Here is a 21,808-nt window from a genome sequence, read left to right as displayed (position 1 = left end):
TATTTCCTCGGTGCAAACGCTTGAGCAAACCTCGCTCCTGTGCCGTCTTCTAAACGTGACGAAGCGCTAACAACCATGACCCGTGTTGGAGGGGGGGGGGCTTTTTTTCTTGAACTTGGCTGTTGCGCAAGTAGTTTGCAAGACCCTTCGCAAGGAGCAGACCAATGTCTGAGGAGGAAACTTGATCTGTCCTCTGTCCCAGCCCACCTCATTTGCATCCATAATGTCTTGAAGGTGTGCGAAGCTTTCCTTCCGCGGTGTCTGGAAAGGCGTTTGGAACCTTCGGGATCGCGTCATAACTTCATGTTTAACCAAACCGTTTGATTGCGTTCCTAATGATGATTGGCGTTAGTTTCCATGCCCAAATCATCGGACAGCGTAAGACGTTTATTGTAACAGACAATATGTGTAAGTATAATATATACTTAACAGCGTACAAATGCCTCAGGTTTGCCTGATTTAACTTGACAGGGGTATACCGAAAACTAACTTTGTTGAGAAGAAACAACAATATGTTGGAACGCTCCCCGCAGTCTGGAAGTGCACGCCGCTTCCATGTGTGCGATTGGAGGGCCTTAATAAAGAAACACACAGCAGTGATCAATCAGGGGGCAGTGGCCAAACAGTATCAGCTTCCCGGCTACATTCCTGACGTGGGACAGACAATCGTACCCCCTCAAAAAGCAGCCCGGTGCAGACGGAGCTTCAGTCAGGCGCTGGGAAGCGCTCAGACCGGATCGTGTGCTCCTAACTTCTTTCGGGGTCCCCACATATGCGGATACGCAGCAGATAATACGACCACCTAGATTTTACACGTCTGTGCGCTTGCAAGGCCGCAGTCATGTATAGCTTTGGTTGTAGATATTTTTTGCCGGTATTATTACTAGTGCTGAGAACGCACGCCCAGTTCGACGGTTACGACGGAGATGGTGAGTACCCTTCTTGTTTCTCGTAACGTTACTTTAAAACCGTCCAGGCAAGCCGTTGTAAGAATGTGCTAACGACTGGTCCAGATAGCTGTGTTGATGTTGGTGTCAGATTTAGTCCCGTTAGTAAGGCCGGGCGCATACTCTCGGGTGATGTGGGCGGGCTGATAGTTTCCTTGTACCGTAAGCCGATCTCTCTTGCTCCCATTCCAAGACAGCACCGTCCGGTCCCCACCGTTAGCCCTAGACCCGCTAGCAGCCAACAAACTCCGTACGTCCCGCGCGCCTTCAAACCGCAAAGTTCTCTCGGACTAGGCCCGTGCCAAAATGAAAGAAACTTTCCGGCTTTTTTGGAACGAGAGTGTCAGAAAACAAAAAGGGATCCCCCGTCTGGCTTCCGTCCACGCTTTTTGCTCAAATTTACCTTGGCAAGTTTCACAGATGGAAAAAAAACTCTACCACGATTGTGTCTTATTTCTTACGTACCAAAACGGTATGAAAGAGTAATCGAGTGGTTGAACTTCGTACCCTGATTTTAGCCGTGGAATAATTTGTTTTGTACGGTGCTTTCTGCCGCGAGTAATCCCCGTAGCTCAGCGGCTCGATGTGGCTGAAGTGCCCCGTTGTCCTAGCCACTTCCCCCGGCCGTCTACCCTGACTGCGGGGGCGGCAGGGAGAATTTCCTACCAGCCCCGCTTTATCCCAGTTTGTTTGAAAATTCCTCATTTCTAGACTAGCTGTGTAAAGTCAGGATTGTGAATCGTTTGAAGCTTAGGTTCTGTGCGCTCTCGCTTCTTAGCTAGTGCCGCCTCACTCTAGTTCTAGAGTCCTGAAAGTCGAACTCTCGTAGACCCTTAATAGTAAAGTTTCCGGTTGGCATTTGTCATTTTTAGCTACAGACAGCATTGCTTTAGTAACGTCTTGTTTAGGATAAAGTCTACCTGTCTTTGTGTCATTTTTAGCTTTAGTCCTCTCCATAGTGCACCGTCTTCTAGTCACAGCTGTTAGACATTTTCTTCCTCACTGTTGGTTGCGTGTTTTTCTTGGTGTCCCACATGCTGATTCAGATTCTTTACCTTCTCTCTCGCTTTTCCCACGACTTAGAAGAAACCCTAGTTCGCGTGGTGAACGGCGTAAGCTCCTGTAACCTACATAAACGGTGATAAGACGGAAAATATCTCACAGATAAGGATGAGAGGGTCTTAAGACGCGGTGAAAGTTGTTGAAAGCAAATCGGTAAACAATCCTCGCGGAGTGATAGTAGTGAACAGTCTTAGTTGTGCGGTTTAGAAAGGATTCGCTAAGAAAAATGAGGTTCTTTTCGGTGTTTAATGAGTGCTTGGCATCAGTGGATCCCCCTGGCTCTCTAACTTTGATTTTTCTTGGCCCCTTCCCAGCACGGAAACCCGCTCGCCATATGGTAACCTGGCATTTCATCTTGGTTAATTCCTCAAATTCTTGTGTAGGTCTCATAAGTGACCCTTGAAAGGCCTACGACCTAGGAATATGGTAACCACATGGGACTGATTCGATCCAGACGGGAGGAAAGACCCCGGCAACATGTGTAGAAAGATCCCAAATTCCTTTTCATCCTGAAGACCTTTCCTGCGCGACAGAAGTTGTGGCCTTGTGGCCTGGCGTAGCTTAGCTTTTTTTCTTGGCTCCTTGTAACTCGGTACGGTGTCGTGGGGTGTTCTCTCGGCGGGGTATCAGACCGACACCGCCGCCCAGACTTGCTGAAACCCTAGCTCTTTCCTAAATATTGGCCCGGCCACATGCTGTGCTCCAGATTAGGTAGAATGTGCCCCTAATTCAGACAAATGTACTTTGGCATGAAGACAGGCCGGGCTCTTAGGAACTGGCCCTGTTCGAAAACTGATGACTTTTTTTGTCTGCAAAGTTACGAAAAGACTTCGTCGTTGATATTGTCACTAAACGTTGATATAATTTGTGATAACTCAAAGCTTGAGTAACCTATACGTACGATTGTATATTGATGATTGCTAATCTTAATTTGCTCGTAACAAGAAGATTGCATCATCTACTGTTGTCTCAAAGTCGCCGGGAGACCCCCCCTCCTTTAAAGCTCTGTTCAAATTAATCGTGTGACCCCAGCAAAAGTATGATGGTCAAGTGATTCTAAGCCTATTAATAATTATCACACCCCTGAACATTGGTTTCACCCAATTAGTCCGCAGTGGAATGGGCGATCTCATTTGTTAGTGGGTGAATAAGCATTTCTTTTTCTTACTTCTGTAGGAACTTAATTATGGTATTCTGTTAGATTCTGTCGAGTATTAGACTATGTTGGTTTTGACATTGCAATTTAAACTTCCCCTCCTCCCTTTAGATGGAATGGTTTATCCCTCTTTCATTTTTTATAATGTTTATTCTACCAGGGGATGTCCTCGTGAATATCCAAATTACCTAATTAGCCAAACCACTAGGCCTAGACCTGGTAGTTGTAACGCTACGCCCACATCTCGTAAAACGGCGCTTGTGATTGGTCAATCTCTATCTGTCCCCGCCCCCTTTTGGCTGTGGTAAGCAATCCGCTCTTGGTTGTCACAAGTTTTGGTTGAGGATGTCAAACTACCCCAGTAGAGCCTTGTGGTTGTCTGTCTGTATCTATCGCTGGCTGTGTGACATGTCGATGACCCTACGACACCGGTACCGTGTCTTGTGTGATGTCTAGACACCAGATGAGACAGGAATACCTGGACTGTCTTCCCCCCAACGCGCCTCGAGCGATAGGCTTCACCTTCAAACGTCTTCGAAAATCCCAGTCCCTTTCACTGTTCTTTCGAAGGCGGTCCCATTGTCTTAAAATCAGAAATATCCATACAAACAATACTTGAAACTCTTTCATCATCTTGTTTTGTCTTATGATGTTCTTTGAAACATGTTTTACTTGAAGACTAAAGTCTTCTGGCATTCTAGTTCTCAGTGTGATGGAATGTATTATCCCATCACTGCGTTAGCGCTTTGGTAAATATTTGGGAGCAATCGCAACCGAGTCCAGAGGACGATCTATTTGCTTACCTTGATTTAGTCAGATTTCACCCTGATGTAAAACTTGTTTGGTAATGATGTCTTTCTCAGTAACGGTGAGGAGGTTAACCTTGGTAAAAGGCATTTTCGTCAGCTTAGTCGACATTGTCTTTCTAACCTAAAATGCGTCTGGCAACCAGGCCATCTTGGCCTTGGAGCTGAAACTGTCTGGTATCCAGGCTATCTCCATTTCTGACCCGTTTGTCTCTCTCTGTTGTCCTAGTTCCCCACTTCTAAACTGCACACAAACATGTGGGACTGATAGAAGCCCTGGACATTCCGTGTCTGCCCGGTCCGTTAGTCACTCTTCCTCCTTGTGTTACCGAGACGCGACGGACGGGCCGAGGCGCGGTCACATCTTGGCACCGCGTCCAAACCAACATCTGAAATCTATCCGGTGTCATAGCCACAAGCTGTGCTTGCGGCTTGGAGTTCCTTTAGGTGAATCAGTTAGACAAAATAGATCTTTGTCTGGCTGGCAACACTGGTAACCTCCGTGCAAATCAATCAGTGGCCTTTTTTCTCCCTGGTCTCAGTTGGTCTGGGTAACACATCTGAAACTGATCTCGGGTCGGCCTCATGACGGGTTTCATTCCCTCCAGTCTTCTTTTTTTTAACCACACTTTATGCCATGGTGATATTAATAAATCTCAAACAGAACCAGTAACTCTCATACGAAGTTTTAAAAGCTGAGAAACATGAAACTGTAACAACCAACATACGTATGACTTGCCTATCGTTCTATCCGAGTATTATCTATCTCTTTTGCAGTTGTCACAATTTCTCCATCTTTTTACCATTCAGAAGATCACCAAAAGACTAAGTTTCTACTACGATCCCAAAACCCACTCATTGTCCAGAACCAGCTCTATCCATTATCCACTGTCTTCAAAGAAGAAGTCTAACCTCACGATAATTAACCAAGCGTAGAAGAAGTACAAGTTGATCCGACATTTTATTATCACTTGGTGTAAAGTTACTTTTGTAAGAGAGTTCTCTTTGTGGTGTTTCTTGGCTCGAGTTGTGCGCTCTGATCACGACTAGGGAGTGATAGGAAACAGGCGCCTGTATGCCAGGCTGTCAGGAAGGCGTAAGTCACCGCTAAGTCAACAGCAGACGTGTCCGTCACCCTGTGCCCTTCCGCCCCGAGGTCTCGGAAGTTCACGTCCAGCTGGGCGAGAATCTCGCGACTCGTTCCTAACGTGATGCCCCTGCGCATAGCTCTCCTTCCCAGGGCAGTACGTCACGTCCACTCCAGACAACGCTTTACATGATGTGGTCGGGAGAGATGCCAGCTCCACATTTCTTTCTTAGACCCCCGCTGTGTCAAGTGTGTCCAGTCAAGTCGTGCTAGTCTGTATCAACCGTGTGGCTTTCAACTTAAACCCGAGATTACTCCGTCATTTGACACCCTTTGATAATCTTTTAAAGCTGCCAACTGCCGAGATAATCTGTTATGTTTTAAGCCAAAGGGTCCTTAAACTAAAAGTGAAAGATGACCGCATTCTTTCTTTATCACCACTTTCTCCGCCCATCTGTCCTACATTTTATAATCTCCCCACACCCATCTCTCCATCTATCTTCTCTAAATTTTCTTTAATCCACTGCTCCGCCCCTCGATCTCTGTTTCTAATTTCTCCGATCATGACTCAGGTATGTTCCCTGTCTGACGACCTGCGCTTGTTTCTTGAAACGATACAAAACAACGTCTGGACAGCATTTGAACATTATAAGATTGACAGCTGAATTGGCCGATAAGTACGATTGCGATCTGTGGTCGTTTAGGTCATCCAGGCACCCTCCAGGCATGCGGGGTTATCGTAATGATCGTTGAGAATTTGAGACCGATACTGTGGTAGGTGAATAGTGTTACTACTTTGCCCTGAAACTCAAAACTTATTAGTTTGAAGGACAAAGAGAGAGGCCACTGGACGTTAGACAGCTATATTTTATCTGACTGACTGTTTAAGATTAGTCGTACGCGTTATACTGAAAACAAACTTGACCAGTCGAACCGCAAAGCTTCGGGATGAAATTGTTTTCCTATGGGTTCTGGGGGCCCGAGGGCGTCCACATAGGCCGAGGTCTGTGACTCAAGGTGCAGTGTTGTCCTTCGGCTTCTTGCAAGTCTCAAACTCTAGGCACAATAGGAGGACGATGTACTAAGCACTGCTTGATAAAAAGAGGTAGACTCTACCAGGCTTCGGGTGTGGTAAATGCACTGCTTCTGTGGACAAACTCTCCTGGCATTTTATCTATCTATTTGCCCAATTTCTATTCTTTCCTACTCTTCAAGCAGAGGTTGGCGGAGAAAATTGTGACCTTTCTTTCTATCAAATATCCATTGTCTTTTGATCAAATATCCATTGCCTGGTAGAGGCGAGTCTAGGTAGTTTAAAGGGGCTCCCACGGCGATCGCACCAAAGTTTACCGGACCGCGGGGGCCCCACGACCGCAAAACGCCATAGCAGAAAAACGTTCTCTATTGTTCATGAAGCCCGAGTTGAACCCAGGAGGTTCAGGCCCCTGGGCTGAGCCGTCCCAGCGCCATTTCAAGTTGTCAGCGACACAAAGGGTCTGTTTATCGGAAGATCTGTACTCGTCGCATCCCGACACCAGAGATAAATGGAAGAAGGTTCGGAGGAGCAATTGTTCCCGGAGAAACTGTTTATTTATAGTGGCCTGTGTTTAGCTGACAGGGCGAATTCCACTCGCCTGGTTTCGTCTCCTTTCGGCGTTTAGAAGACAGGGCTTGTATTGTGCTGGGGTTGAGAGTCCATGGGCGCTTTGCAATTTCTTTGACACACGCACACAGTGATACACGGCTCTCTTTGTACGATCCACGGTGGAACCGTGAAATCTGATGAAAAGGAATGGATGTGTGACTAGTTAGTTCAATGCATCCAAAGGCCTGTCTCTGCATGGTACTGTAATGCCCAAAGTGGCGTGAAAAAACGATAGTCTTTATCATGGAACTTTGCACATTATATTGTGTATTTTGTTGTTCAGAATAGGCACTCGCATGTACGAAACGACTAAGAAGTTACGTAGAAATCTTAGAGTAGCCAGATCCTTTTTTAAATTGATTGATGAATTACAAACTTTTTAATGGGATAGACCTCTCCAAGCTGAGGGTAGGCTTCGGCTTATTTTGGCGTATTTTAAAGCGTTTTCAACGGGCTTTTTTTTTACTGGTATCCTTTTTTTAATACGCCAGCCCTTCGGGTGGCAAATGGTAATTGATACTGCCTGATCATTCAATTTGATACTGTCATTGCAGCCACCAAAGGATCTGCTTGGAGATTAGGACAGACCCTCCCTCATGGCAACACAATCTGTGGCCTTGCTTATCTCATGGTCTTCTCAACACTCTGTCTTATCTGTGGCACAGCACTTGACGTGTTTATGCATTCTGATAGTTAGACTGTTGGAGTTAGCCTGGATGCCAGACCCAAAGCACACTGGACACAAAATATCTCAGTGTGCCAGGCTCACTGAGATATTTGTGTCCAGTGTGCTATGGGTCTGGAACCCAGGCTAGTTGGAGTTTATGTGTACCACTTGTCAGGTGTGAAGTACTCCGTTATCCGCTCCATTAAACCGATTTCCCCACCTTTGTGTAGGCTTTAGCAGGTGTTGGTTAATGTGTCAAAAGGGACACCGAAATAACGACTAGTGATTATCCGGAACAATGTCGTCCTTTGTTCACAACAACGTACCACTTAGACGACCCTGAAAGATCTGATCACACGTGGCGTACTGCGAGAAACCATATACGCTACACTGTGAAACGAAATATCTTTGTGTTTCTGTCGTCATATTTGACGCAAACCATGTAATTTCAGAAAATTCATGGTGGCTGTGGCAAAACTGGATTTTCAAAGTCCATTTTCTAGTCATTAGTTTAATGTAGTAAGTTAAATCAATCCTATCCCATAGCATACTGATATCTGTGAGGCAAAAATGCATGTGATGTTGCTGATGGAAAACGGTTGCTTATTTTGTATCGTAGTTAAAGCTGCTTTTGGTGGTACCCAAAAAATGAAAAGACGCCTCACGTAACTTGTTTTTGAGCTATTTCAAACACTGAATTGATGACGAAAATGTGCTTAGGAATGTCTTGCCGCCCAGTGGATACCTTCAAAGTTGGCTATAGTTGCGTGACGTTTGCATAACAAAATTGACATTTTCAATTGATGTGTTTCAGCAGTAATGTATACTCAGACTGACTGAGAAAAATAGAATGTATGTACATGCGTGACTTTTGCAGCCATGCACCGATGACAGCGCATGCCAACACTTCCGGAACCCTTTGCTAATAGAATAGAAGGCAATTAGTATCAGCAGTGTGGGTTGTAAGATTATATGGGATATAATTAGGAGGTTTCGTTTGGAATCCCTGGCTGGATTTGTTTACGTCTGGTGCTTGTTTACACAGGCGAGGCCACAAACATCAAGTCAGGCCAAGTGTAGAATTGACTCTGGTGTTTATATTTACATGGTAATCTGAGGTGGAGGTACGGATATTTATGCCTGCTGTAAAGCGTTTTAGAGAGGCATGTTTTCCTGTCAGAGAATAGGGCTTAACTTGTAGGGGTTAGCCTGGACGCCAGACCGGCCCCGGTGCGACACGATACGCCGGTCGGCCAGGGGAAGCCTCAAGCTCTCGGGATCCAATTTATCTCTCGCACCGGGACTGAGGGTTGTCTATGGTAAATTTCCTTGGGGACGGGTTGACCTTGGAGCCGAGGAGCTAGCCTAGTGTAAATGGCCCTGGCACCCTGGCCCGGGCCCCGACCAAAAGACGTCATGAACTAGCGAGTTTACCCCTAGGGCACGACCGTCTCAGCCGACTAAACAGGAAGCTACGCCGAAAATGTAGACTGCAGGGCCAGAGGATTGGGCCTCGACCGAAATTCTGCTCATTCTTTACGATTTGGAGGCGTCTAATACTGGTAAAACGAGGATATATATCCCTCTGTTTATTAGCAGTACAGGAGTTCTACAAATCACCGACAAACTTCAGGTCTAGACATACTCACCCGGTGACTCATGCTTATGGTTTCCCCAGTCTTACCAATGAATGATACCTGAACGCACTGCGTCATATCATTGTCAAATGCCACAGACAATCTGATTATGGAGAAGACGAGGCATCGTTTCTTGTAGTAGCCTCTACCAGGCGGCTGTAAAGAGTAGAAATTGGCCAACATACAAGGGAGTTGGTCTGCTAAAGGGGGTATTTGCCGCCTTCAGCAGACCAACTCCCTTGGCATGTTATTGGTGTATTTCACTATTTGACCAATTTCTACTATTTCCAGTCGCTTCCGACATTTTGCCCTCAAGCCTGGTAGAGGCTAGTCTTATGTAACAGACGCAGGGAAGGAATTTTATCAGACGCACACAAATAAAGACCATGTCTCAACCTTTTTGTAGTAGAGTAGACAAATCCCTTTGAAAGGATGAAATGAATTGTTCCCTTAATGATAGTGACACAATTGAAGGCGCGTACACCGTTGTTGCCGTTGGATTGTTAACTCTTTCCTAATAGAAGTCATTGCCACATTTAAAGATAAACCTAGTTGGGTGTTTCACCTCTAGACTGTACCCTATCCATAGCTGATAGTTGGCACTTGATCTGGCATTCGCCTATGGGGATCTCAAGGTCTGGGCACCAAAGCTGCGTTTCCAGGGCCAACCAAAACAAACATCAATCTGAATCTGTCCCCGCGGCTTTAGCCTCTATCAGGCTTCAGAGGGGGTTGAAAGAGTAGAAACTGGTCAAATAGACAGATGAAGATAACATGTCAGTGGAGTTGGTCCACTGAAGGAGTACGGTTTCAGAGCGGTACACTGTACTCTTTTAGCGAACTGACTCCTCTCTATTAGGCCATTTTTCTATCCTTTCCAGCCGCCTGTAAAGCCCGTTAGAGTCCACCTTGGCAGCAGGGATACATTAGCATGCGTGGGAGGACAAACCAGGGACTTCTGTGCCATTATTTCAATTACCTGAGCGGTTGGGATATATGGTCAACCCGGTGGGTTGTCAGACACCGGCATTTGTAGATTAGGGGTCTGTTGTTTGGGGGAACTATAAGTTGGAATCCAGACTGTTGCTATCGACCCCCCCCCCCCGAACTCCAACCATGGTTAGGATTAGGTCGGCTACCGAATGTTTCAAAATGTGAAAACATTTCTGGTGTGGACGAGTGGTTCGGCCATGGTTGGCTGGTGTTCGGGAATAGGTCGGGGCGTGGTTGGCAGTTCAATAAAGACTTATCAGAACTTTGTATACTTCAGTAAAGAGGAGATTGTACACTAAATTCTTACGCTTATGTGCCTGTCCAAATATTTAGTAGGAAATGGATCTTACTGCACAAGTGATCTATAAATAACCATCAGGTTTAACAATGATTTTCCTGTATAGTCTAGTTCAAACAGGGACCTGAAAACGTCTTTCGGGGCAACGTTACCTCAAAAACAGTAACTGGGTCAGAGGTATTTTAAATCGTAAAGGAAACATTTGAAGAAAACGAAAACCAGTCCCTCCTGTCAGCAGCAACCTTCACTCTTCCATTACCCTGGTTGTTGTCGGCCCAGCTGAGTCTTTTTACTTTGAAAAGGAATTTTTCTTCAGTCACTCTGTGCACAGCCACGCAATACTAATACGTCACCACTGTAGCCTAATAAGATGAAAAGAGAGACGGAGCGTTGGTTTTGTGTGTGTGTGTGTGTGCCCGAGATATCGAGACAAACTTTCTGTCATAAGAGAGCGGGATGAAAGAGCGCTAATTCTGTACGCCAACACTGTTGAAAAAAGAGACGGAGCATTCATTTTCTGGGTAGTCTTGTGTGCCAGACATCGCGACAGACAGACTGCCATAAGAGAGTTCAACGAGAGAACGCTATATAATTCTGTACGCCAAAACTGTAGCCTTCTGAGGTGAAAAAAAAAGAGACGGATCATTCATTTTCTGTGCAGTCGTGTGTGCCAGACATCGAGACAGACTTGCTGTCACAATTAAAGAGAGCTGAACGAGAGAACGCCTAAATCTCACGAACCTGGAATTCTGATAATGTAAACGAAAGGTGATGACCGGTGCCATGGGTGGAAGACTGAGGCCGCCCCGACCGCTCCAGACAGCCGGCATACCTCCCTGCAACTCTAGAGCACCCTCAGGAAACCGGTCCGTCTTGGTCGGCAGGCTTAGCTCAAGGACAAAGTCTTGTAAACACATATAGCCTCGTCACTCAGATATCCGATGGAGCGGGAGCATTGGGATAGAACCGTAGCCTCGCTATGCAGGTGTCTTGAGTGTACAATTTGTTAAAAACTATTCGCTCAGACTTGCACGTAGCAGTTTCTCTTTCGAAATGTCACTATGTGGGAGCCGACAACTAATGTTGGGCGTTGAAGGTTGCCTAAGAAAATTGGTGACTTCTGAAGGACTCTTGTCGTTCCACACAGACTTTTAGAAGACGCACCTTATTCTTACCGTGTCTTAGACAAAGACGACTAACGTTGGTCTTTGTGATAAATGAAAACACTTTAAGAAAACGTAATTCACCCCGTAAAACTCCTAAAAGCCCTGCAAATTCTATTTTAATGATTGAGACGTCAAACAATTCTCGATTATCACACCCAGACCTGATACAATCTCTCAAGAATTTTAATGCGACAAACTTTATAGGGATATTATCTTATCTTAAAGAAGTGAAACTAGAACTTGACCTTAACTTAAGAAGGGAATGTTAATCTGAGATCCTTCAGGAAGGGTCTGTACGTCGTTGGATTGACGGATACATGGTTGATAGCTGGAATTCTTCTCGTTTAAGGTCGATCTACGAACCAAATAAGCTATCATCGGTTGGTCTTGGCCCGGCTGTCAGGCTGTTCCAGGGCCAGGGTCAGTAGCGACTGTGGGAGCGGACGTTAACTAACCAGGATGGTACGGTACCCAGGTTACACATATTTGCGGATCGGACTCGGTTTATTGATCAGGCGAAAAGCCAGTTGGGGTGTCCGACTAGCTTTGTGTTCAAGCTCGCAGACTTGTTGCTAGGCTCCGTTAACAAGAAGGAAGAAATTGGGTCGACTGTGGACTTTTCGGTGAACGGACAATTGGACATCCCATTGAATTCTTCCATCTTTTCATTCCGAAAGGCAGAAGAAACAAAGAAAACCGTCACACTTCGGGACCCGCTCTAGTAGACATGAATCGACTCAGCTGGAATATGATGCGTTTCGTGGAAACCCCGCAGAATGATCGGGAATATTTTTCTTGGCGGAACAGTGTGGCTATTGACAGACCAATCTGGGTTGGGGTGATTCTTGTTCCCAAAAGAAAATGATCCATGACGAATCTGAGGTAAACATGCCAAATATCAGCATGTGTTCTTTGTGAATATCGCTAGGCTAAATGTAATCTCCAAGCAGATCTATATATAATTTGGAGGCTGCAAAGACAGTATTAAATCAGACAGACAGTATCCATTATATTTTCCAGGCAGTTACCATTTGCCACCCGAAGGGCTGGCGTAAAGAAAAGATGCGAATAAGATGAAGAAAGCTCGAAACGCCTAGAACCATGCCATAAATAAACCTTAATATCTACTTGGAGAGCAGGCAAACTACGCTAGTCGACCCATTTTGTTTTGATTAAAAAGACCAGGACACTTTACAAAGAAGCTTTTGAATTAGATTAAAATTGCAAATGGATCGTGAGTTTTGTTGTGGATGGTTTGCTAACTGGCGCCCTGTACGGTTATTTGTAGATGAGTGTCAATACGTGAGAGGGGCGCAAATGCGTTAACAACTAGGATTGTTTACTCTTCATTTCTGCATTAGACCTGAGATACCCGAATGTGTGTAATGAATGATTAGATATAGTAGCTCCTCGGGGGAATCCTGTGGTGATAGACCACACACCCACAAATGCCTTCGTTAGCGTTTTCTAGCCCAGCCTTTCTGCCGGTGTGTTTGTATTCACAGGAACCCCCCTTGAACTCCAAGTTTGTTGAGCGCCGTCAAGAGACACTCATTTGTAAACTTTGTCAGATTCAAGGCCTTTATTTCCACTCATCTGTGTCTGTGCTTCTAATTATACTCTCCGAAAAGAAGTTGGTTTATTTGTACAGATGTTCTTGCAATGCGCCTTTGGCAGAGCGCAGTTGTCCCTGAAGGCTATACTTTTCCTTGATAAGAGTTGAGCACTATAACAGGCCCGCTTGTCAAGAAGGCCGAACGCGCTGTGTTGAGAATGTAGCAAGGTCATCTATGTTAGGGAGGTTCCCTAGTCGAGTTTAAAATAAAAGAGTCGCTTGTGTCGGCCGAATGTCGAATTTGAAAAAAAGATTAAAGCTGTGAAAGTCATACAGCCCTTGGATGTAATCAAAGAGGTGAACTGGGGCTGACGCCGACCTTGGTTGGTGAGTGGTCGGGAGGAAGTCGTGGGAAGGTCCTGAACGCGTGACAGGGGCTAAGCGTCCGCAGCGAGAGGACGTAAGAGAGAACTATGTCCATAGATTGCGCTTACGACTTCTGTACTTCACCTCACATCACCTATAGCAGGCCCTGACCTGTCTTCTCTGAACCGGTGTGGAAACCACATCAACCCCCAAGCGGCTATGCAAATCTCGCGTTAGGTCGCCCCTCGGGTACTTAAAACAACTTTTTGATTCTTCGAAAATCCGTCTGGAAAAGTCATCAGCGTCCTTGCTAACAGATGGGTCTGTGCTTGGCCTTGCAAGCTTGCTTAAACTGGGAAAATAGTTAAATACTGGTGTGGGATTCTCTCATCCGGCGAACTTCCTTCCTGTCTCCCTCTCTGATCTATTTTATTTTTCCCCACAAGTGAAACACGTTAAGGGTATTCGCCCGGCCTTACTGCGATCATTTTAGACATAGAAACTACCTAACAGTTATAGCTTTAGGTTTTAAAACGTGTTTTCTTCTTCTGTTAGCCTGGTATCCAGTCTTGATGGGAGTGACTTTCCTTATGACAAAAACCGTTCGGAATCTCCTAGCAGATGCCAGAATTTGTCTCTTTTTCAGTGTTTTTCGCCTGATTTTGCAACATGTAGTACTTTCTCTATTACCTTACTGCATTGCATTTAATAACGATTTGCCTCGTCCAATCGTTGCAAAACAGATGTGTAAATTTAAAACGTCATGATTGACTCCTCGCACCTGCTTGAAGATTAGGAAAGGTACAGGACTGGGCACCAGGCTTGCGTGTTCCGTACAACATGTGATGACTTGATCTGATATTTATGACATGACCTGGGCGTCTCCTCAGCTTTTGCCAGCTCTCTCTAACTTGCTTATGCCTTGTTGCTTTGCTTTCCTCTGCAGACATAACGGCCTTCAAATTACAATGTGAGGACGAGAACAAAGTCACGCATTTCAACAACGACATCTGGAAAGCGGACAGGTGCACAACATGCGTCTGCGATAGAGGAAATATCATCTGCAGTCAGATAGTCTGCGACCAACAGATAATGAACCCCAACTGTAAATCATGGGAGACCCCCCTGAATGAGTGCTGCCCCGTCTGCACAGACGGTGACATAATAGGTAGGTACACCAGGAGGGTCTGCATGGGGGCCGTCCCGACACCGCTTTGGCGCTGCTGCATTTCAGACAACACTTGGCGCTATACTCATTCAGCATGCAGTAGCACGCATGACGCTTACTTCAGGAAGCCAATTACGCAAAATGTGACGAAATCCTAAATTCTATCTTTACGTAGTACGCCTTAAACATGCCTAAAGGCACGCGAGAGAAAAAAACGAATCTTTACGCATGCTTAAAGGCTTAAAGAATTGATTTACTAGTATTTGCAGTGATCGCGCTTCGAATTAATTACGGAATTAAAGTAAAGCTTTCCCTACGAACTGGGGTAAATAGGAATATCTTGCCTGCGCCATTTTTTGAACTTGATAAGGGGGTGCGACGGACCTGACTTGCCGGACTAACAAGCGTTAACCGCCGCATTCAGCGATTTCTTAACCCCCTAAACGGACGTTTCAAGACCTGACCAGTATGATAGCTAGGATTTGACCTATCTGACTGTTTACTCTTCTGTTTGTGACAAAATTTAATACGTTTGTTCATTGCTAATAACTGTTTTCTTTTCTTTTCCTCCAAACAGTGAAATTCCCAGGCGTAAGTGTGTTTTGTTTTCTTTTCAAGAATACGTACTTAAAACTGCAAATTAGGCTATCAACACGAATTCCATAATTCCATAATTGATATCACACAAAGTACTGTAAAGAAGCAGTTCCATACTAAAAATATTAGCATGAATATGCAAATCCCAGACTGTCTGAATATCATTCCAGACTGGTCTGTAAGGGTAATATAAAATAATCGAAAAACAAAACTCCGAAGGAAATATATATTTAACGAGTATAGTCTTTTGTGAGAAAGAGCTGACAAATTAATACTTGCTTAAAAAGGTCCACCCGAGATAAAGTCGTTGTTTTGGGCTAACACTACTACTCTGCCACTTGTAGGGACCCAAGGGAGAGCCCGGTAATGCACTGATCGACGGTGAAGGATATGCTGGCGTAAGTATCATTTATCATTTTATGTCATCATCGTCCATCTTATCTTTGAACTTCACATGCACTTAAATCAAGCAAAAAAATGTACTTGTTCTCGTGCACAAAAATGCGATAATGCTTTCCTGTCTAGATCTATGTGATTCTCATTTTTAGTATTCAAAAGGTCTGTTTATTAATTACTTGCTTGCTGCGTGATAACGATTTGCAACCATGTTTGAAATGAAGTTCTCTCTTCTCCACAATGATTTTCCTCGCAGCTTTATTTTAACGAAATGCGTTAGAAACGTACTCTACTTCAAAATCATTTCAATAAACGTCCATAATTATAACCTAATTTCCACCTTCTACTTCGAACCTGATCATGAGTGATAAAAAAATAACTGAACTTACGGTATGTCGTGTTTCTTGTATCCCCACAGTTGCAGGGACCAGCAGGCCCCGCTGGACCCCAGGTACGACCAGTCGTCTTACAATTTAAAATAAATGCACTGGAGCGATTTCAGGGCAGTAAAACTCGATTGGCCAAGTCAATTTTCTGGTCATTTATTTAGATATATCAACGTTAGTTTGACTAGATCTTTTCCTTTTCTTCTAGGGCGAATCTGGACCACCTGGACTTCCCGGTAGCCGAGGACCACCCGGACCCCGGGTAAGAACCACTCACCTCTCCATGTGTCGTACCTTCTAAAAGGTAAAGAGATGAGTAGAAAGGTAATGATAAAGGTAGGGTGATTCGCTGGAGGCAGTTTTGACCACGGCTGGTGTCTGGGGCTTGTCACATGCAAGTAGGCATCAGAAATTCCTGTACAGCCGTTCTTACACTAACCTGCATATGCAGGTGCTTGTGGTATTTGGAGCCCTGTATTTAAATCACGTTCTAACGTACCCAAAGTGTATTTTTCGTTAAAACGTATAACCGGCCAGCTGTCTTTGGGAGCACAACACCAGGTCCGTTCGACTTTCAGCCGGGGTTTTGTCTTGCCTCCCTGGCCCAGACTTTATTTGTTTATAGTAAATTCTACACGATGTCGTCCCCTTTGTATCGGAGCAGACCAAGGTTAAACTCAAGAGGGTGGGGTCGGCACACGATCACCTGAAATATCGGGCAGCACAATAGCACGAGTAGCAGCTTACTGTAATTTGAAATGTGAAATAAAAGGACCTTTCGAGGGATTGTTTTGCGTTAAACGATCACCGACATCGAATGGGTATCTCTTTGACCTAGTTAAACGTTAGGAAACCTAGTCATGAACGATTAGTAACGCGGACATCGGGGAATATGGCGAGATTTTCTTGAAGAATGACGAATGGAGAAGAAGAGTTATGGTTTCTTTGGGTTTAGAGCTGGACATTGCGTTTAATCTTGTTTTGGAACACCATAGCTGTTAAAATTTACCGAACCCCTGTGCCCTTCTCTCAGTCTTGTCTACACATTGTCCATAATCCGCAGACCCTCTTGAGATCTGACCCTGCCCGTTTCCCCCAACAAAAGCTGCGTTTGTTGGCGCTACGCTAAGCCCGTCATAGGTAGTTGAGTGCCAGCCAGGGCTGAGATTCCTCAGATTGTAGTGATAAACACAGGTGTGGGAGACAGTTAAAAGGCCGCCTGCCCGGCTTTGAACTCGCCTGTCGCCGTGGCTTTAGGCCGGACTTCCCCACACAAACCTCCGTCTAGAAAAGAACCCGTATTGACAGACGGACGTCGTCTGGTTCAAACATCTGGACGCCCCAGAGCTTACACTGACTCTGAACTTGTCAAAAGAAGACATTTGCGACCGCTTCTATCATTGCTTTGATTGTAATATTTGATAGTTCCTGTAATGTCTGACTGAACAAAAGAGTCTATTATAGCATAAGGCACACAAAATAAAGCCAACCGCCAGGTAGGATAAACAAATCAACTGTTGAAAGGTGATAGTGAGGTAGAACTGACCCTGAATGGAAATGGGGTCGAGTGCAACATCCGGGTACTGTTACCAGAGGGCAAAGGTCACGTTTGTCGGGCCGCAATATGTTCCACTTGTTGATAGAGTCACCTGCGCTGCCATTTTGGCTTGGAGTCAGTGTGAAGAAGAATCCGAAGTTGTTACGTTTGCAATTAAAAGAAATACAATCCAAGTGTCCTCAAACGAGGGGTATCGGGAGGGGGTGGTGATACGTAAACAAGGTTAGATTTTAGCACACTGTTTATCCTTATAGATCTGGTGTTGTGACACGACAAGTGATCCATATTGGATTGGCCCCTCGCAATCTCTGTAAAACTCAAAATGTTGTGTACACTAGAAAGTAAATTCAGAAAGGCCAAAAGTGTACCTAAATGAAAAGCAGGTGTATGAATTGAATGGAGTCATGGAGATGAGGATGTAACTAGACAAATGTAAATAAGTACACGCAGGAATTGTATGTTTGTGTGGTTAGCGTGGCGGAAGAGCGTACTTAAGTCTATCCTCCTCTCTCCCCCAGGGACCACCTGGAACACCTGGCAACCCTGGTACACCTGGAACACCTGGACCCCCTGGACCTCCCGGACCCGGTGGTGCTGGCGTAAGAAACACCTACGACTCTTGCCTTCTTTCAAAATGAAACTTTTCATAGTCTTACCATCTTTTATACATTTCCTGTAATTAAATTACAACCGATGTGATGCAAAAATGTTCAGACGTGACAGTAGATTATGCTGTAGTATCAGATGTTCATTAAATTGTGTATGACTCTAGGTCATTATATTTTATTTAATGACTGTGCATGTGACTGTATGTTTGACTGCCCTTAGATTGACTATGCACCGATTCATTTATTAGGAGTCGACGATTGTACGATTTACTGCCTCCTTTAATGTCCCTTAAATCTCACGTTTGTCTCATTTACTAATAATAATAATCCATTTCATTTTCTGTAACGACAGGAACGCATGACTGTGGAGAGGACGACTTAAACTCCCTACGCGAGAATGTTTATTGCAGACCCCCCCCCCTCCAATCTCATCATGCATGTGTGATTAACATCCAGTAACATGGGTAGGCGCCAACTGTTGCGTCTCCCTTAACGACGCATATGCACCTAGCTGTCCCGACGGATCAACGTTTGTGTGGACTCTTGGACGCGACGTCTTAAGTTTAACTACGCCTCAAGTTGGCACTTCTGTATCTTACAGGCAAACGCCCTGGCTGCAATGCAAGGTACTGACCAGAAGGCCGGCGGAGCTGCTCTCGGAATGCAGGGACCCATGGTTAGTAATTATAATATGTTAATTTGCAGCCCTTATTGTTCCAGGTTAACGTTTTAGGCGCAATGACTGCAAGTGACATGAAGGCTGGCGGCGCTGCTCTTGGGATGCAGGGACCAATGGTTAGTGGTTATGGGTTATCTTGGTGTTCGGTATGTCCCTGGCGATGACTGGGAGTCGTGGATATGTCTTCTGCAACCAGCTCCTGTGGGAAGTCTTGCAGCGTGCTTGTACAGCGACAGGTTTGTCTAGTAGATAGATCTTTTACACCTACAAATTAAGAGTATATGTAAAAGGGCTGCGTCTTGTATATAAGTATATACGAAATATATATATATAAAATCATATATGTTAAAAGTGTTAGTTAAGTTAAGGTGTGTTGTGTTTATACGCTGTTGCGTGCTGCTGGCTGGTATTATACTCGTCACTGTCATGTGAATCTTCCTCACACCCTGCTGTGTTGCTCAGGGCCCCATGGGACCCCGTGGATCTCCCGGACCCCCTGGACTGCCCGGACCCCCCGGATTCGGTGGACCCCCTGGCGAGCCTGGTGACTCTGGCCCCCCTGTAAGTACAACAACACTTACGAGGAAAAGACCTGATTTGTATGATAAATCCCAAATCTCACGATTAAAAACAGGTAAAATCATCAAAATCAATCCTTGGCAGAACCCACCGGTCTTCCGCGGGTTGAACCCTGACCCACTGCTTTTGACACGCGACCATCTGGAAACGTGACGTAAGCAGAGGGTCAAAGGTACCTGGAAGTCTACTAAAATGTTAACTAGCAAGACAGATGAGCTCAATTCCGATTCTCGTGTAATTAAGGAAAACTGTTTTATGTCATCCAGATGATAGGCTATCTTCAGATTGATTGCCTTTATTATTACTGATACAATGCTTTCCGGTCGCTAGTGTTCCTTTTGTATTTCACTGTTTTTCTACCACGAGCTTTGTAGTTATCATATCCTCATAAACCGTGAAAGAATTTTAATATGCAATGTGTAAAATGATAAATGTAGAATTCAAATTCATTCTTCTATCACTTTTAGTCATTTCATACTGAAATTCATAGCCTCACTCATGAATATGTTTCCCATGACACTGTGGTATTAGGAGACAGACGGCGATTTGGTCTAGATTTTGGTATATTTGGTGAAGAGGGGGAAACTATGAACATCTTGGTTACTTCACTGCCACCCAGACTGGTTTCGCTTGACCCGAAAAGGTGCCACCTAAAAAAAGTCACATGCCAATGCCGTCTGTTTTCTACCAGATGACACAGAGTTGTGGAAAACACATCTTTCCTTCCATTGTCTGTCCTGCTCATCTCCACGCTTGTATGTGTGTATACCATGTGTTTAGGGTCCTGGTGGCCCTCGAGGACCCCCGGGTCCCGCTGGCAAGCCTGGCGAAGATGTAAGTAGAACTTCTCTCTTCCTCCGATATATTTTCTACTAGTAACAATTTTACTCCCATGTGTGTGTAGGGTCCTACTGGCCCACGTGGTCCTCAGGGACCCCCTGGCAAGTCTGGTGAAGACGTGAGTTACTTTTGACTGACTTAGATATAAGCACGATTCACGGCATGACTGTTTTACTGCAAAACTATTGAACGTCATAAGGCATGACTGCACCAACAATAAGCTGCACGTCAACGTTATATTTACATTCACTGCACTGTAATTTTATATTTGTTCATGAATCTGACGACTACCGAAACTATTGTCACGATTTACGGCACGATTGCACCTCTTAATTAAAATGCACGTAACGTAAGTGTTGATGAATCCATACGTCGTCTAACAAGTAATGGAGAATATACTACTATTATACGTCTCAATGGGTTTATCTATTATTAAAATATTACTTCCTCGAAAGATGTATTCAACTAAGACGGTAAAGTGGACGGGCAACTGACGTTGTTGACTGACGTCTTGAGTTGATGTTTGTTGGTTATGACGTCTACAGGGTTCTTCTGGAAGGGATGGCAAGCCCGGTCCCATCGGCCCACCCGGACCTCAGGGCCCGCGTGGCTTCCCCGGCACTCCCGGTATCCCTGGACTGAAGGGACACAGGGTAAGCACAGATTTAAAGTTTTCATCTTAAGAAACAAAGTATACCTCCTGTACTCTCATGGAACAACGGCTGAAAAACAAAAAGAAATTACAACTATCGGCAAGAGAGTAGTTGTTGTCACCACTTATACTAAGGTATAATTTCTAAGCCGACGTGAACGAAGAATAAACCAAGCATATCAATAATATACACATGGTTCTCTTGAATGAACCTTCATCCCTTCATCATCCTCATTCCTTGCTAGACATAAGGGATCATGATTTTTTACCAAGGGTACTATTACAATATCTACATATCTGTTTTTCATTTTTTTACAGGGTTTCCCTGGTCTGGATGGCGCTAAGGGTGAGGGTGGTGCTCCTGGTGAGAAGGTATGTTGCACAATGGCGTACTTTCACCTAGAAAAAATATATTTCGTGATGCCTATCCCACCTGCTTGAGCTCTTCCTGTTCGCCGTTATCTGGCATAAGAAAGGGAAAGTGAGTTTAATAACCTGAGCATCTGGAATGAATCCACACGACTATCGTTCAGACGAGAATGTGCTCTGATGTGACCCGCAGGGTACGATTTAATGAGCGAGAAATTCTGATTTCAAGCCATGGATAACCGTTTCGCTGCCATTAATGTCGCTGACCTGCCAACTATGTAAAGTATCATGCGAGATTGATTATAGTTTAGTGGGCCCCATCAGATTCTGAAAATCGTACCAAAGCGGTTGACAGATATGTGTTTTACTTTTCTGATTTCTAAAATCTTCCCGAGACTATCAAGAAAGAGTAAACTGACTCGCAGCCTTGTGCGTGTTAACGTTTTGGTTGTCAGACATCAGCAATATCAATGACGAGGTCCCCATGCCAGGTTGCCAAGAGTTATTAAAGGTTAATTTACAGTATCAGCCTGTCAGATCTGGAGATTTCACCGCCGTAACCTAATTATGTGTAGTGAAATCACGCAGCTA

At 44.8% G+C, this 21,808-nt stretch overlaps 1 protein-coding gene across 8 annotated transcripts in view; it reads left to right on the top strand.

Moving 5' to 3' along the window:
- The first annotated feature begins 651 nt into the window (after positions 1-651).
- The window catches only part of LOC109475829 (collagen alpha-1(I) chain-like), a 48,367-nt gene continuing 27,210 nt past the window's right edge, over positions 652-21,808 (top strand). For 5 of the 8 annotated variants that reach the window (XM_019776622.1, XM_019776619.1, XM_019776616.1 and 2 more), the window contains exons 1-12: positions 652-929; positions 14,332-14,553; positions 15,131-15,144; positions 15,495-15,548; positions 15,965-15,997; positions 16,141-16,194; positions 18,009-18,089; positions 18,819-18,893; positions 19,240-19,338; positions 20,261-20,314; positions 20,742-20,849; positions 21,167-21,220. In XM_019776622.1, the coding sequence (XP_019632181.1) occupies positions 842-929; positions 14,332-14,553; positions 15,131-15,144; positions 15,495-15,548; positions 15,965-15,997; positions 16,141-16,194; positions 18,009-18,089; positions 18,819-18,893; positions 19,240-19,338; positions 20,261-20,314; positions 20,742-20,849; positions 21,167-21,220 (936 nt within the window). In that variant the 5' untranslated portion in view covers positions 652-841. Of the gene's footprint in view, positions 930-14,331; positions 14,554-15,130; positions 15,145-15,494; positions 15,549-15,964; positions 15,998-16,140; positions 16,195-18,008; positions 18,090-18,699; positions 18,775-18,818; positions 18,894-19,239; positions 19,339-20,136; positions 20,191-20,260; positions 20,315-20,741; positions 20,850-21,166; positions 21,221-21,808 lie in introns of all 8 variants that reach the window. The other 3 variants (XM_019776618.1, XM_019776617.1, XM_019776620.1) reach the window with 3 other exon arrangements.

This window comes from Branchiostoma belcheri, unplaced genomic scaffold (assembly GCF_001625305.1).
Source record: "Branchiostoma belcheri isolate BF01 breed outbred unplaced genomic scaffold, Haploidv18h27 scaffold35, whole genome shotgun sequence".
NCBI classification, from domain to species: domain Eukaryota; kingdom Metazoa; phylum Chordata; class Leptocardii; order Amphioxiformes; family Branchiostomatidae; genus Branchiostoma; species Branchiostoma belcheri.
This window is presented reverse-complemented; position numbering and strand designations above follow the sequence as displayed.